Here is a 14,589-nt window from a genome sequence, read left to right as displayed (position 1 = left end):
AGCCTAGTGTGGTGGCACACGTCTGTAGTCCCAGCTACTCAGAAGGTTGAGGCAAGAGAATCACTTGAATCCAGGAGTTGGATATTGCAGAGAGCTGAGATCACGCCACTGCACCCCAGCCTGGGAAGCAGAGCAAGACTCCATCTCAAAAGAAAAATAAAAAATAAAAACAGGCTAAGTGCAGTGGCTCATGCCTGTAAACCCAGCACTTTGGAAGGCCGAGGCGGGTGAATCACCTGAGGTTGGGAGTTCGAGACCAGCCTGGCTAAGATGCTGAAACCTCATCTCTACTAAAAATACAAAAGTTAGCCAGGCACAGTGGCAGGCGCCTGTAATCCCAAGTACTTGGGAGGCTGAGGCAAGAGAATTGCTTGAAGCCAGGAGGCAGAGGTTGCAGTAAGCCGAGATCATGCCACTGCACTCTAGCCTGGGTAACAGAGCAAGACTCTATCTCGGGGGAAAAAAAAAATTATTTAATATTAATATAAAATTAGTGTTTTATATTAGTAGTATAATACTGTTTTTGACTAGTGTTAAAATGACATATCTTTCTGTACCCTTTTGCTTTTAATCTAGATATCATGGTATTCGTTTATTTTTTAATTTGTAAAAATAAAGATGGGGTTTCGCCCTGTTGTCCAGGCTGGTCCTGAATTCCTGGGCTCAAGCCACCTGCCCACCTCAGCCTCCCAAAATGCTGGGATTATAGGCATGAGCCACGATACTTGGCCATATCATTATATTTTCAAATGGTTTCTTGTTTTCTCGTTTTTCTTTTAAATGTAATCTGACAGTGTCTTTTAATTAATGTGTTTTGGACCATTTACATTTAATATGATTGATAATGATTGGATTTAGGTTTCCTTTTTATTGTTTTCTGATTATCTCTTTTTTGGGGGGTTTCTTCTGTTTCTTTTCTGCCTGCTTTTGGATTAATTGAATATTTTTTAGTGTTATGTTTTATTAATTGGCTTTTGGTTATATCTGTGCTATGTTTTTGCTGTAGGAATTACAAAATATATACCAAACCTACCTACTTAGAGTTAGCATTTTACCTCTAAATAAAATGTAAAAGTATCGCAAACATACAGATTTCTTTATTCTAGACCCCTCCCTTATAATTGTATATATGTGTGTGTGTGTATGTGTGTATATATCTATATACACTTTCAATGTATGTAGATATATAGATATGTATCTATAGTTTCAATGTATATTATATCTACATGCATACATTGTATATGTATGTAGACATATATCTACATACATTGAAAGATATATATCTACATATATATACAATGCATGTATGATACCTTTGGCTACTACATCCTTCTTAAATTTACTATTGCCACTCATGACCTGATTTCCTTGACCAGTTATTCCTCCTTCAAACATCCCTCTTACATGCGATAGTCCTCAGCATTTAGTTTCCCCAACTTTCCCCTAATTATCAGTTGACTCAATTACCACCAAAATGTCAATGACTTTTTTGAGACAGAGTCTCACTCTGTCACCAGGCTGGAGTGCAGTGGCACGATCTTGGCTCACTGCAACCTCTGCCTCCCGAGTCCAAGTGATTCTCCTGCCTCAGCCTCCCGAGTAGCTGGGACTACAGGTGTGTGCCAACACACCCAGCTAATTTTTGTATTTTTAGTAGAGACGGGGTTTCACCATGTTGGCCAGGATGGTTTCAGTCTCTTGACCTTGTGATCTGCCTGCCTCAGCCTCCCAAAGTGCTGAGATTACAGGCATGAGCCACCGTGCCCGGCCAAAATATCAATGACTTCTAGATCCATTTTCCTACCTAGACCTCTCTTCTAAACTCCAGATATGTATTTCCAACTGCCTGTGCTGTCCGCCATAAACTCCACATTGTAGGAAATAGAAAGGAGTTATAAAAGTTTAGGTTCAAAGCAAAATTTAAAAACTCATAAATGAGACAAAATTTTGTGATGATAAAGGCTATGGTCCACAGTGAAGATATGAAAGTAATGAACCTTTCTATAAAATGTGTACGTGATAGAGCCGGTCCCCAACTTTAAGCCTTTCAGTGATTCAAGTAACTACAGAACATCGTTAAAGTACTGAGAGAAATGTCAATCCAGATTTCCATATCCAGCAAAAATACCCTTCAACAATTAAGGCAAAAAGAAAAAGAAAAAAGACATTTCGGATGAAGAAAATCTAAGAGAATGTGTTGGCAGAAGTTCTGCTCTAAAATAAAAGTAAAAGAAGGTCTTTAGGCCAAAGGAAAATTATACCAGTGATAATACTAGAACTTCAGAGACAAAGAAAGAGCAGCAGAAATGGTATCTGGGAAAATTAAAAAACGCAAACGGTTGTTTCTCCTCTTAAGCTCTTTAAAATATGTATAGTGGTTGAAAGCAAAAGTTAAAACACTGGTGAGACTTTCAATGTATGTAGATATACGTATATATAGATACATATATCTATATACATGTAGAGGTAAGAATGGTAGCTATTTTATGGAGCTGATCTGAGGATAAAATGATATAATGCATTTTAAAGTGCTTAGCACAATGCCAAATAGAAAGCACTTTATAGGCCAGGCGTGGTGGCTCACGCCTGTAATCCCAGCACTTTGGGAGGCCTAGGCAGGTGGATCACTTGAGGTCAGGAATTTGAGACCAGCCTGGCCAACGTGGTGAGACCCCATCTCTACTAAAAATATAAAAATTAGCCAGGTGTGGTGGTGGGCTCCTGTAATCCCAGCTACTTGAAGTGAGGCAGGCAAGTGGCTTGAACCTGGGAGGTGGAGGTTGCAGTGAGCCAAGATTGCACCACTGTACTCCAGCCTGGTCGACAGAGCAAGACTCCAGCTCAAAAAAAAAAAAAAAAATAAGGGGACAATGTTACACTTCTTCCTTCTAGAAACATACATTTTATAGAGAGTTGTTTTTTGAAGTCTAGAAGTCTGAAAACAGGAGTCAACTCTGAAAAATCTACAATGGTTTCTGGGATTTAATCTTGGCATAACTTTACCCCTGCATCTCTCCCCTCGGCAGGTAGTTTTGTTTATGGGTGTCATTGGTTGAACAAATACTTGTTTTAGTTGCTACAATAAATAAAACATGATCTGTGCTCTAAAGGAGTCAACAAATGAGCCAGGGGAGCATGAATAATTGCCTGTAATATAATTGTGCTCATGCTGTCATGGAGGACCGTACAAAGTATCAGAAGCACAGCACCAGGAGGCACAGCAAAGAGGTGACATTTGAGCCCGGCCTTAAAGACTGTCTAGGATTTCTCAGAATTTCAGCAAAGTAAGGCAATTTCTGTTTAAAATATATAGGCGGAGTTTTTATTAAAAATACGAGAAATTAATTAAATAACAGATTATGACCACAATGCAGATTTAAAAACCAAGGTATGATGAGTGCCATTGACCAGTTCATCCAGACAGTTCAGAGAAGAGAACATCCGTGTAGATCCTTCTTGTATAACAGAATACAAAGGAGCGGAAAATTTTGCCTCAGTAACTGCCAGGTCATTCTAATTAAAGTACCTATACATTGTAATAGGTAATTCCTCCATTAAGGTAACAGCCAATCAGGTGGTACAGAGTCTGTGTCATTCAGTCAAGAAATTCACTCCCTTAACCCAGACTGTGCTGGAAATTCGTTGACAAATTTTGTCCTTTGGTTCTCCATTTTTCTTCAGAATTCAGGCAGACCACTTGACTTCCTTAGCATTTTCTTTTGTGGGCATATATTAATATCTTTGGTTAAGCTTCAGCTTCCGTTTGCATCAATCCTGTTGTAATCGTGCCTCCTGAGGCATCTTTTTGCTTCCCATGCATGAGTTTCCAAAATCCTACTTTCTGCTTGGTAAGGGGAGTATCCATTTTCTTTAAAGCAGTGGTTTTCAAACTTGCCTGCACATCAGAATTATTTGGGGAGAAGGATAAAAATACAGACTACTGAGCTTCACCGGGGATTCTGTAAATTTGGGTTGCATTTGGGATTACCTTAAACAATTTTCCAGATGATTTTTGCTGCACCTCCACTTCAGTTTTAGGAAGGACTGTTTCAAGGCAGCCTTTCAAACTTTAATGACCGTAGAAATCACCTGAAGATGGTGAGAAACTGCAGATCCTAATTTAGTAGGCCTGGGTTTAGGCCTGAGATTCTGAATTTCTCTGAAATGTGATAATAGCAAATCCCTTGTTGAGTAGCAAGGTTGTTTTTTGTTATTTGTTTTTTTCTTTTTTTTCCAATATCTTCATGACATTCAATGAGTAGCAAAATTTGAAGATAACTTCTGGAATTTCATCTAATGTGTATTAATTTTTACTCATCTGGATCTTAGGGGAAATAACCTATCAGGTTATAGGGAGGTGTTTCTCAAAGTATGGTTCCCCAAACAGCACAACCTGGGAATTGTTAGAAATGCAAGTTCTCGGCTGGGCACTGTGGCTTATGCCTGTAATCCCAGCACTTTGGGAGGCTGAGGCGGGTGGATCACCTGAGGTGAGGAGTTTGAGACCAGCCTGGCTAACATGGTGAGACCCCGTCTCTACTAAAAATACAAAAAAAATTAGCTGGGCGTGGTGGTGGTACTTTTTAAATTTTTTTAGAGACAGAGTATCCCTGTGTTGCCCAGGCTGGTCTCTAAATCCTGACCTCAAGCAATCCTCCTGCCTCAGCCTCTTAAGTAGCTAGGTACAAGCCACCATGCCCAGCTATATTTACTTGTTTTTGAGACGGAGTCTCCGTTGCCTAGGCTGGAGGGCAGTGGTGCGATCTTGGCTCACTGCAACCTCCGCCTCCCGGGTTCACGCGATTCTCCTGCCTCAGCCTCCTGAGTAGCTGGGACTACAGGCATGCACCACCATGCCTGGCTAATTTTTGTATTTTAGTAGAGATGGAGTTTCACCATGTTGGCCAGACTGGTCTCGAATTCCTGACCTCAAATGATCCACCCGCCTTCGCCTCCCAAAGTGCTGAGACTACAGGTGTGGGCCACCATGCCTGACCATATATTTACCTTTATGTGAATTTAAAATGTGTGGGTGTGACCAAGTCTTCTGCCGGCTGTTATATAAAGGAGACTTTATCATCATCATGCTCATCATCAGTCACAAACTGCCTATTTGGAACTCCCTTCAGTTCTCAGAGGATGGAAACATTCTTTAAGCGGCCTTGTAGAAATCCTATTCCATGTTAACATGACAACCAATTTTACTTTCCCAGAGCCACAGAATGATATCTCATTGTGTGCCTTAATTCAATCACCTTTCCATTTTCAAGGACCAATTTCAATTCCTGATTGGCTACTTAATCTGACTGCTTCCTGCTAATCTTGCTGCCTGTTGTCTATATTCCATTCCTCATTGAATTAACCTTGATCAAATCTGAGAACTCTGCTTAGTAATGACTCCAGGTATACTATACCCACTTTTGTAGCTTATTCAACACCCTCTTCAATCCTGGTTCTACTTCCTGTGACTGAAATGATTACCTGTGAGGTATTATTTAACTTTTGGACTATGATGTGTTTCTAACCTGTGACCATTTCACATAGCCACTCAAATATGGTAAAGGTACGGTAAAGATGATGAAACAGTTACTTGGTATCATTTTGTAAGTAATGAGTTTTTAGTGCGCTTTGGACCTTGAGACCACTTCATAAGCTTTAGATTTTGAGAATTTCACAGCATAAAGCTCATCGCTGATGCAGTGATGGAGGAAATGTTCTACAAGTTAATAGATGAATGAGAGGAAAGAGCATTCATATTAGATTTATTTACTTACTGAACTCAGAGCCTTGGATTACTACTTGACTCCCACTGTTACCTAGTTTAAGGGTCCTTTTCTTTTTCTTTTTTGTTTTTTTGAGACGGAGTTTCACTCTTGTTCCCCAGGCTGGAGTGCAATGGCCCGGTCTCCGCTCACTGCAATCTCCACCTCCCAGATTCTCCTGTCTCAGCCTCCCAAGTAGCTGGGATTACAAGTACCCACCACCACGCCTGGCTAGTTTTTGTATTTTTAATAGAGACAGGGTTTCACCATATTGGTCAGGCTGGTCTCGAACTCCCGACCTCAGGCAGTCTGCCCACCTCAGCCTCCCAAAGTGCTGGGATTACAGGCATGAGCCACAGCTCCTGGCCTTAAGTGTTCTTTTCTACTTTAGCACATACACCTAGTTCCTGTGTTTTTTGCTTTTTATAAATACAGAAAAGAGAATAATGTTTTAAAATCAAGGAAAGGCCTAAGGCACCTGTGAGGGTTTTTTGTTTTTGTTTTTGTTTCAGTGAAATGAAGGGAAATGGTTGCCAGCAAGAACTGTGGCAAGGTTTTCCAAGGCGACAACTGTCTGTACCACCCAGGGGCTCAGAGTCCTTCTGAAGTTTCCTAGATGTCCCGAAAGGCTTCACTGTGACTCATGATACAGGCTGGTCTCCGCGGTAGCACTCAACATTTAAAAATTAGCCTTCATTGCCGGGTGTGGTGGCTCATGCCTGTAATCCCCGCACTTTGGGAGGCTGAGGTGGGCGGATCCTGATGTCAGGAGATGGAGATCATCCTGGCTAACACGGTGAAACCCCGTCTCTACTAAATATACAAAAAATTAGCCGGCAGTGGTCGGGGGCACCTGTAGTCCCAGCTACTCAGGAGGCTGAGGCAGGAGAATGGCATGAACCCGGGAGGCAGAGCTTGCAGTGAGCCGAGATCCTGCAACTGCACTCCAGCCTGGGCGACAGAGGGAGACTCCGTCTCAAAAAAAAAAAAAAAAAAAAAATTAGTCTTCATTTCTCCTTCCCGACAAGCATTTCTCTTTCTCTTCAGTGGGAAAACGTAATTTCATTTTTTACTTGCTCGTTTTATTCATTCACTCAATCAACAGATCATCTATCCTGTATTATATGCCAAGAACTGTGCTTGGTTCTGGGAATGAAAAAAGAATAAGATATGTTTTCCTCTGGCACTTATGGAGCTTATAAACCAGTGACAGAGGAAGGTGCATAAACAAATCAACAAAGAATTAACTTTACTATTAATTCTTGTTAATTTCTAATACAATAAATTTGACTTTATTTGTATCATTTGAGTTTCATGAATATAATCATATACTACACTTACAAAATGAAATAGACATATAAGAAAGAACTGGTGATATAAGAAATTCACAGAAATGTGTAAAATATTTCAAGAATTAACACTCGGTAGATATTTGCATTCTCAAAGAAGCTTATAAATGCAGATGAACCTCTAGTTGTTTTAGTTGCTTGTAAAATGTATAGAGGTATGTGTATTTCCTCTTTAAACGGGGGTTAGTAACTTGGGGTGGGGGATGGGTGGGTTCCTCTTATCTATTCTTCAGGTCATGTTCTTAAGAAGGAGCTACTGAATGGGAAGACTGAAACAATTTCTTTTCTTTGCACAGTTGGTATTGATAAATCTCAGGTGTATCCAAAGTAAAATCTCTGGCAGGCTGTGATATTTATGGGTCTATCTGTTGTGACTTAGGTTCCTCTTGGCACCAGACATAAGGCAGTTCCACATCAGGCCCTTGCCTGAAACAGGTCCTGATGCCAAGAACTGGTGAATTACTACTTTGGTTTCAATGGATGGTCAGAAAGGATCATCAGGATAAAGTTTGTAGATTTTCTCTCACTAACCACGCTCTCCTTTCAACATTGAAATTCTAGACTTTAGACAGAAGTATTGAACTGGGTTACAGGGAGGGGATGTGAGAGGCCTCCTGCCATTGAGGATAAGTGGACGTGTCTGAATTGGCCTGCTACCTAAAATTAATAATCTCAATCACTTGGATGGTGGTGTCCATAATTTTCTCCACTGTTTGTGTGGCATAGAATAAAAAAATGGGCCGGGCGCGGTGGCTCACGCTTGTAATCCCAGCACTTTGGGAGGCCGAGGCGGGCGGATCATGAGGTCAGGAGATCGAGACCACAGTGAAACCCCATCTCTACTAAAAAATTCAAAAAATTAGCCGGGCGTGGTGGCGGGCGCCTGTAGTCCCAGCTACTCGGAGAGGCTGAGGCAGGAGAATGGCGTGAACCCGGGAGGCGGAGCTTGCAGTGAGCCGAGATCGCGCCACTGCACTCCAGCCTGGGTGACAGAGCGAGACTCCGTCTCAAAAAAAAAAAAAAAAAAAAACAACAAAAAAAAACAAAAAACGGTTGTATCTAGCAATTCATTTGCAAATCTTACTTGATTTTGAAGCCATAGAACACCTCAACTGTCCGGGCGTGGTGGCTCACGCCTGTAATCCCAGCACTTTGGGAGGTCCAGGTGGATGGATCACAAGGTCAGGAGTTCGAGACCAGCCTGGCCAATATGGTGAAATTAGCTTGAATGACTGGAATTTAGTTTTTATTTCTCAGAACAAAACAGTTTGAAGCCTAATTAACATCCTCGGAAGGAACTTACACTAAAACTCCTAACAGCCTCTGTTTACTGACCTTGAAGAAAGGGAAAATGAAGAGACCATGGTGCCACTTCCGAAGCAAAGCCTGAAGTTCTGTGCTTTAGCAGTGGTGTTGCCATCCTATGATTGCAGGAGTCTGGCCTTGGCTTGGTGGAGGAGCCTGTGGATAAGGTGGAGGAAGGTCTGTTTTCATTGGGGGTGGAGGAAGGTAAGGAGTTGAAATGGGAAGGATCTCCTTTTTTTTGCCGTCTAAAACTCGTCTTTTCAGACACATATCAAGCCCTTCCCTCTCTGAGCTACTGAAGTTCTGGGCAGGACTTCAGTATATGTCTTACAATATAGACTTTTACCTTAGGCAATACCTGACAGAGCCTTTAAATAAATAAATAAATAAATTGATTTATTAATTTAGTTAATAAATTAATTGATTTATTGATTTATTGATTTATGCAGTGATCTTGGCTCACTGCAATCTCCCCCTCCCGGGTTCAAGCCATTCTCCTGCCTCAGCCTCCCGAGTAGCTGGGATTACAGGCGCCCACCACCACACCCAGCTAATTTTTGTATTTTTAGTAGAGACGGGGTTTCACCATGTTGGCCAGGATGGTCTTGATCTCCTGACCTCGTGATCTGCCTGCCTCGGCCTCCCAAAGTGCTGGGATTGCAGGTGTGAGCCATCCCGCCCGGCCAGAATCTTTAAATGTAAAATTGTACAGTGTACTTCCTGCCAAGAAGCTTAGGAGGAAGAAGGAAATAATGTTTTTCTAGTTTTCGGTTAAGAACTTGCTTTGTATTAAAATAGTCCTCCAAATATGTATCTCTTATAGCCTTCAGTTATCCCAACAAAATTATCTAAAGATTTATCTATGTATTATTATTATTATTTAGAGACAGGGTCTTGCTCTGTTGCCCAGGCTAGAGTGCAGTAGCATGATCATAGCTCACTGTAACCTCAAACTGCTGGGCTCAAGGGATCCTCCCACCTCAGCCTCCTGAGTAGCCAGGACTACAGGCATGCACCACCACATGTGGCCACCATGCCTGGCTAATCTTTGTATTTTTAGTAGAGATGGGGTTTCACTGTGTTGGTCAGGCCGGTCTCAAACTCCTGACCTCGTGATTCACCTGCCTTGGCATCCAAAAGTGCTGGGATTACAGGCATGAGCAACTGCACCCGGCCCATTCAGCCTTTTTTTTACTCATAGAAGGGCTTCAGTGGAAAAAGAGTCTACTATAGATACCTAGAAAGGGTACTCAATTGGTATTGACGTTGAGATTTTTTTCTAGTATTCATGGCCCTCAGGCTTAGGGTTTGAAGTCAGAGGCAGGGCTATAGGCTAATGGAGGGGAGTAGGCTTTCATGGATGATGCCCAGGGAGGAGCCAGATCATCTGTACCAAACCTTTTTTGTTTTTTTGAGACAGTCTCGCTCTGTCGCCCAGGCTGGAGTGCACTGATGTGATCTTGGCTCACTGCAACCTCCACCTCCCAGGTTCAAGCAGTTCACCTGCCTCCTGCCCACCACCACACTCAGCCAATTTTTAATTTTTAAAAAATTTTTTAGTAGAGACAGGGTTTCACCATGTTGCTCAGGCTGGTCTCAAACTCCTGACCTCAAGTGATCTGCCCATCTTGGCCTCTCAAAGTACTGGGATTACAGATGTGAGCCACTGTGCCCGGCTTCATTTTGAAAATAGTCTCACTCTGTCACCCAGGCTGGAGTGCAGTGGAATGATCGCGGCTCACTGCAACCTCCACTTCCTGGTTCAAGTTGTTCTTGTGCCTCAGACTCCCAGGTAGCTAGCTGGGATTACAGGTGTGTGCCACCACACTCGGCTGATTTTTGTATTTTTAAGAGAGATGGGGTTTCACCACGTTGGCTAGGCTGTTCTTGAACTCCTGGCCTCAACCTGCCTTGGCCTCCTAAAGTGCTGGGATTACAGGCATGGGCCACTGTGTCCAGCCAACAAAACTTTTTTTCGGTGAGTGATTCCAGCCCTTGATGCATAGGAGGGTGGGGTCCGTAGGAGTGTAGCCTTAACTGATGAATTTGAAATCTCTGGGTGATGTGAGATATGTGCCAGGTTCTTGGCTTGTGTCTCCCTCTAGTACTTCAGGAACTTCCCAACTAGATGGAGGCAGTAAAAATGGGCCCTGCCAGGATGTACCTATAACAGAGACATTCAACCCTACCCTTGTGCTGTCTGCCTTTCATCACGAAGATTATGAGCTAAGATTCGTGGATGCATTTTTATTTTTTAACCAACATGTAGCAATTATCACTCAGATAAGCATGTTAAATCCATTTGTTTTGGTTAGATTTAAGACCATTGTCATTCCTATGAAAAGGAAGATAGCCCAGATTGCTATTCAGAAGGCTTTGTCAGATGCATTCCAGAAACTGTTGATTGTGGTTCTAGGTAAAACTTTCTTAATCGTCGTTGAAGTACTTCAGTTTCAATGAGCAAATAAACTCATTTTGAAAAGCTAATTGGATAAAAATATCGATATCTAAAACACTCCCTAGTATGCTGCCATTTGCTAAATTCTTTCACAGCGACAGGCTCAAATTTGTTCTTTGTGACATTTGTAGAAAAAATGACAGCAAATACTGTCCCTAGTTTATAGATATAAAAGGACTTGCCTCAGGTCACACAGAAAATGTTTCAGGCAGGTCTTCTTTAATTGCATGCCTATCATACAAAATAGTGATTATAAGCCCTGGACACATGGATTTGAGTCCTAACTCTGTCTCTTAGATTTTTGTATGCAGTTTTAGTCTTACAGCCAGAGAGATTTGATGATATTTAATATCTCTAAGCTGCAATCTTTATCTGCAAACTGGGGTTAGTAATCCCATCAACCTTATGGCGGATATCGTAAGAAAAAATGAGATGACAAGTGTAAAAACTCAGAACTATACTTACAAGGTAAGCAGACAGAATATGCTATTGTTGTCGTTGTTTTCTCTCTGAATAAATAAACTCTCTGCTGAAGAATTTATTAGATTATGTTTCTCGAATTGAGAATTCAGTTCCAGCTCTCATTTCTGGCACTGACATATTGGCCAAATATGATTCTTATACAATAGTCAGCTGCTTTGCTGTGAGCCTTGGAAGTGGTCATCCTATTGAATGGCATTGCTTGTATTCCCTGTTCAGTTCTACAGTGGCGCAAATGTCATAGCCTGTGCCCAAAGGAAACCTGGTGTTTAGCAAAGAGTCCCTGAACAGAGTTGCCCTTCTGCTTCACAGCCCTGAAGGCTTAGAGACTGAGAGATTCTAATTAAGTTACTACAGACCTTTATTTGCTTGTAAGAGGTGGCCCTGATTGCTCTCAGCTTTCCAACCTGGGCACCCCTTCTAGTGAAAGTCTTACTTCCTTGGTCATCAACTGTCAAGTCTGAGTAATGACATTTAATAACCAAGCTAAATGTGTGGGTTGTCTACCCCTCCCTAGTGTGCAAGGGTATCCCTTGCACACACTCAAAACTTCTTGGACCAAAAGCCTTATAGCTGTAGTTTGCCTTGAAGGAAATTGTATTGTCTATAGAGTATGTGGGCCATTTTCTGCCCATAAAATGTTCAAATGTTTTCTCTCTCTAAAGCTTTGTTCATTGTATCTGGTGGAATTTTGGTTCTCAGGGAGTAGACACCTAGCCGTGCTTCTAATGTGAAGTGTCTGCTAGCCCAGTGGTCTCTATTTTGGATTCGAACTTACTTCGACCCCCCACCTAGTGCCTTACTATTTAATCATATTATGATTGAACATTTTTATTTCCACATTTTTTATTTCTTACGTTATTATTCCTTAGTTCCTATCTGTAAGATCATAAAGTCCTTTGAACCAAACACAGTTGACATTTCATACATATGTTAAAAACTGAGCTGTGAAACCAGACATGATGACTCACGCTTGAAATCTCAGCACTTTGGGAGGCCAAGACAGAAGGATCACTTCAAGCCAGGAGTTCGAGACCAGCCTGGAAAACAAAGCGGGACCATGTCTCTAAAAAAGAGAATTAGCTGGGCACAGTGGTGTAGTGCCTGCTACTCTGGAGGCTGAAGCAGGAGGATGACTTGAGCCCAGGAATTCCAGGCTACAGTGAGCTATGATAGTGCCACTGTACTCCGGCCTGGGTGACAGAGTGAGACTCTGTCTCAAAAAAAAAAAAAGAAAAAAGAAAACAAAAATGGAAGTGTATGATGAGGAGATGAGGAAACTTCCAGGAAAATGCTTATTTTCTGCTTTTAGAAACCAAAAGAATGTCTCATTGTGGGTTGCTACCATTATATGCAGGAAGTTTTAGAATGAAAAAGATTCTGAATTGATCCTTGCTAACTTTATTTCAGAAAGTGGTAAAATAGCTGTGGAGTACAGACCCTGTGAAGAGATTGTAGATGTCAGATGGGAAGAAGAACTACACGGTTTAATTCAAGTACGTGGAGATAAAAACTCAAAGGTAACAGGGCCGGGTGCAGTGGCTCACACTTGTAATGCCAGTGCTTTGGGAGGCCGAGGTGGGTGGATCACCTGAGGTCAGGAGTTCAAGATCAGACTGACCAACATGGAGAAATGGTGGCACATGCCTGTAATCCCAGCTACTCAGGAGGCTGAGGCAGGAGAATCGCTTGAACCCGGGAGGCGGAGGTTCCAGTGAGCCGAGATCACACCATTGCACTCCAGCCTGGGCAACAAGAGTGAAACTCCACCTCAAAAAACAAACAGGCCGGGCGCTGTGGCTCACACCTATAATCCCAGCACTTTGGGAGGCCGAGGTGGGCAGATCATGAGGTCAGGAGTTCAAGACCAGCCTGGCCAATATGGTGAAACCCTGTCTCTACTAAAAATACAAAAATTAGCTGGGTGTGGTGGTGGGCACCTGTAATCCCAGCTACTTGGGAAGCTGAGGCATGAAAACCGCTTGAACCCAGGAGGCGGAGGTTGCAGTGAGCCGAGATCATGCCACTGCATTCCAGCCTGGATGACAGAGCAAGACACTCTCTAGAGGAAAAAAAAGAAAAAGAAAAACAACTCAAGGGTGGGATAACATAGCCAATGTAACCATAATTCAAAACAAGCAGCAGAATTTGGAGGATAATTTGTTTCATTCTCAGGAAAATGTGAAACTCTGAAACTGCTTTTTGAGTGCAAGGTATTTCTGGGGCTTTTCCTAAAGTCTTGACCCTTGGCTCTGACCCCTTATTTGAAGTTTGGAGAGCAGAACTGAGGACTGGATTACTACAGTTGTGGACACAGGAGAGGGGTTAGTCTCCCCCCGCTCTAGGAGTAAGGGATGCTGGGCTGCTTGAACACAGGCCTTTTTAGAACTCCCTTCAAACAGGATCCCAGAGATGTGGGGAGAAGGTAACTGGCCTTAAGAATGATGGCACCACAGCTTTCAAAAACTATAATGCCTTTCAAATATGGCTTGTTACTTGGATCTCAATATCTCCCATGTATCTTGGGTGGAATATTTTGCTGAAGATTTTTCTGTCAGTCATTTACAATCATGTGCTAAAAAATGAGGTTTGGGTCAACAATAGACCGCATATATGATGGTGGTTCCGTAAGAGTATAATGGAGCTATCCCTATATAGGTATACCATTTTTATCGTTTTTTTTTTTTTTTTTTTTTTTTGAGATGGAGTCTCACTCTGTTGCCCAGGCTGGAGTGCAGTGGTGCAATCTCAGCTCACTGCCACCTCCAGCTCCCGGGTTCAAGTGATTCTCCTTCCTCAGCCTCCTGAGTAGCTGGGATTATAGGCACGCGCCACCACACTCAGCTAATTTTTGTATTTTTAGTAGAGACTGGTCTTTGCCATGTTGGCCAGGCTGGTCTCAAACTCCTGACCTCAGGTGATCTATCTACCTCGGCGTCCCAAAGTGCTGGGATTACAGGCATGAGCCACTGCACCCGGGCCCCATTTTTATCTTTTACACAGTATTTTAACTATATATTTTCCATGTTTACATACACGAATACCTGCCATTGTGTGACAGCTGCCTTTAGTATTCAGTACAGTAACATACAGTACAGGTTTGTAGCCTAGGAGTCCTAGGCCATACCGTGTATCCTAGGTGTGCTGTAGGCTACACCACCTAGGTTTGTGGAAGTATACGCTATGATGTTAGCACAATGGTGAAATCACCTGATGACACATTTCTCAAGCTCCT

The 14,589-nt window shown here is 42.3% G+C and overlaps 1 protein-coding gene and 1 long non-coding RNA gene across 2 annotated transcripts in view; one reads left to right on the top strand and one right to left on the bottom strand.

Moving 5' to 3' along the window:
* The window catches only part of LOC115831556 (nucleosome-remodeling factor subunit BPTF-like), a 34,162-nt gene that overhangs the window by 18,255 nt on the left and 1,318 nt on the right, over window positions 1-14,589 (top strand). Inside the window, exon 2 of the mRNA XM_030800553.1 lies at window positions 12,765-12,874. Coding sequence (XP_030656413.1) covers window positions 12,765-12,874 — 110 coding nt within the window. The remainder of the gene's footprint in view (window positions 1-12,764; window positions 12,875-14,589) is intronic.
* Window positions 3,309-14,589, bottom strand: part of LOC105737930 — a 55,737-nt gene continuing 44,456 nt past the window's right edge. The window contains exons 4-5 of the long non-coding RNA XR_001113627.2: window positions 8,447-8,572; window positions 3,309-3,895 (exon numbers count right to left, since the gene is read on the bottom strand). This is a non-coding gene — a long non-coding RNA (uncharacterized LOC105737930). The remainder of the gene's footprint in view (window positions 3,896-8,446; window positions 8,573-14,589) is intronic.

The sequence above is a fragment of the Nomascus leucogenys genome, chromosome 19, assembly GCF_006542625.1.
Source record: "Nomascus leucogenys isolate Asia chromosome 19, Asia_NLE_v1, whole genome shotgun sequence".
NCBI classification, from domain to species: domain Eukaryota; kingdom Metazoa; phylum Chordata; class Mammalia; order Primates; family Hylobatidae; genus Nomascus; species Nomascus leucogenys.
Note: the sequence above shows the minus strand (reverse complement) of the source record. Positions and strands in the feature narration are given on the sequence as shown.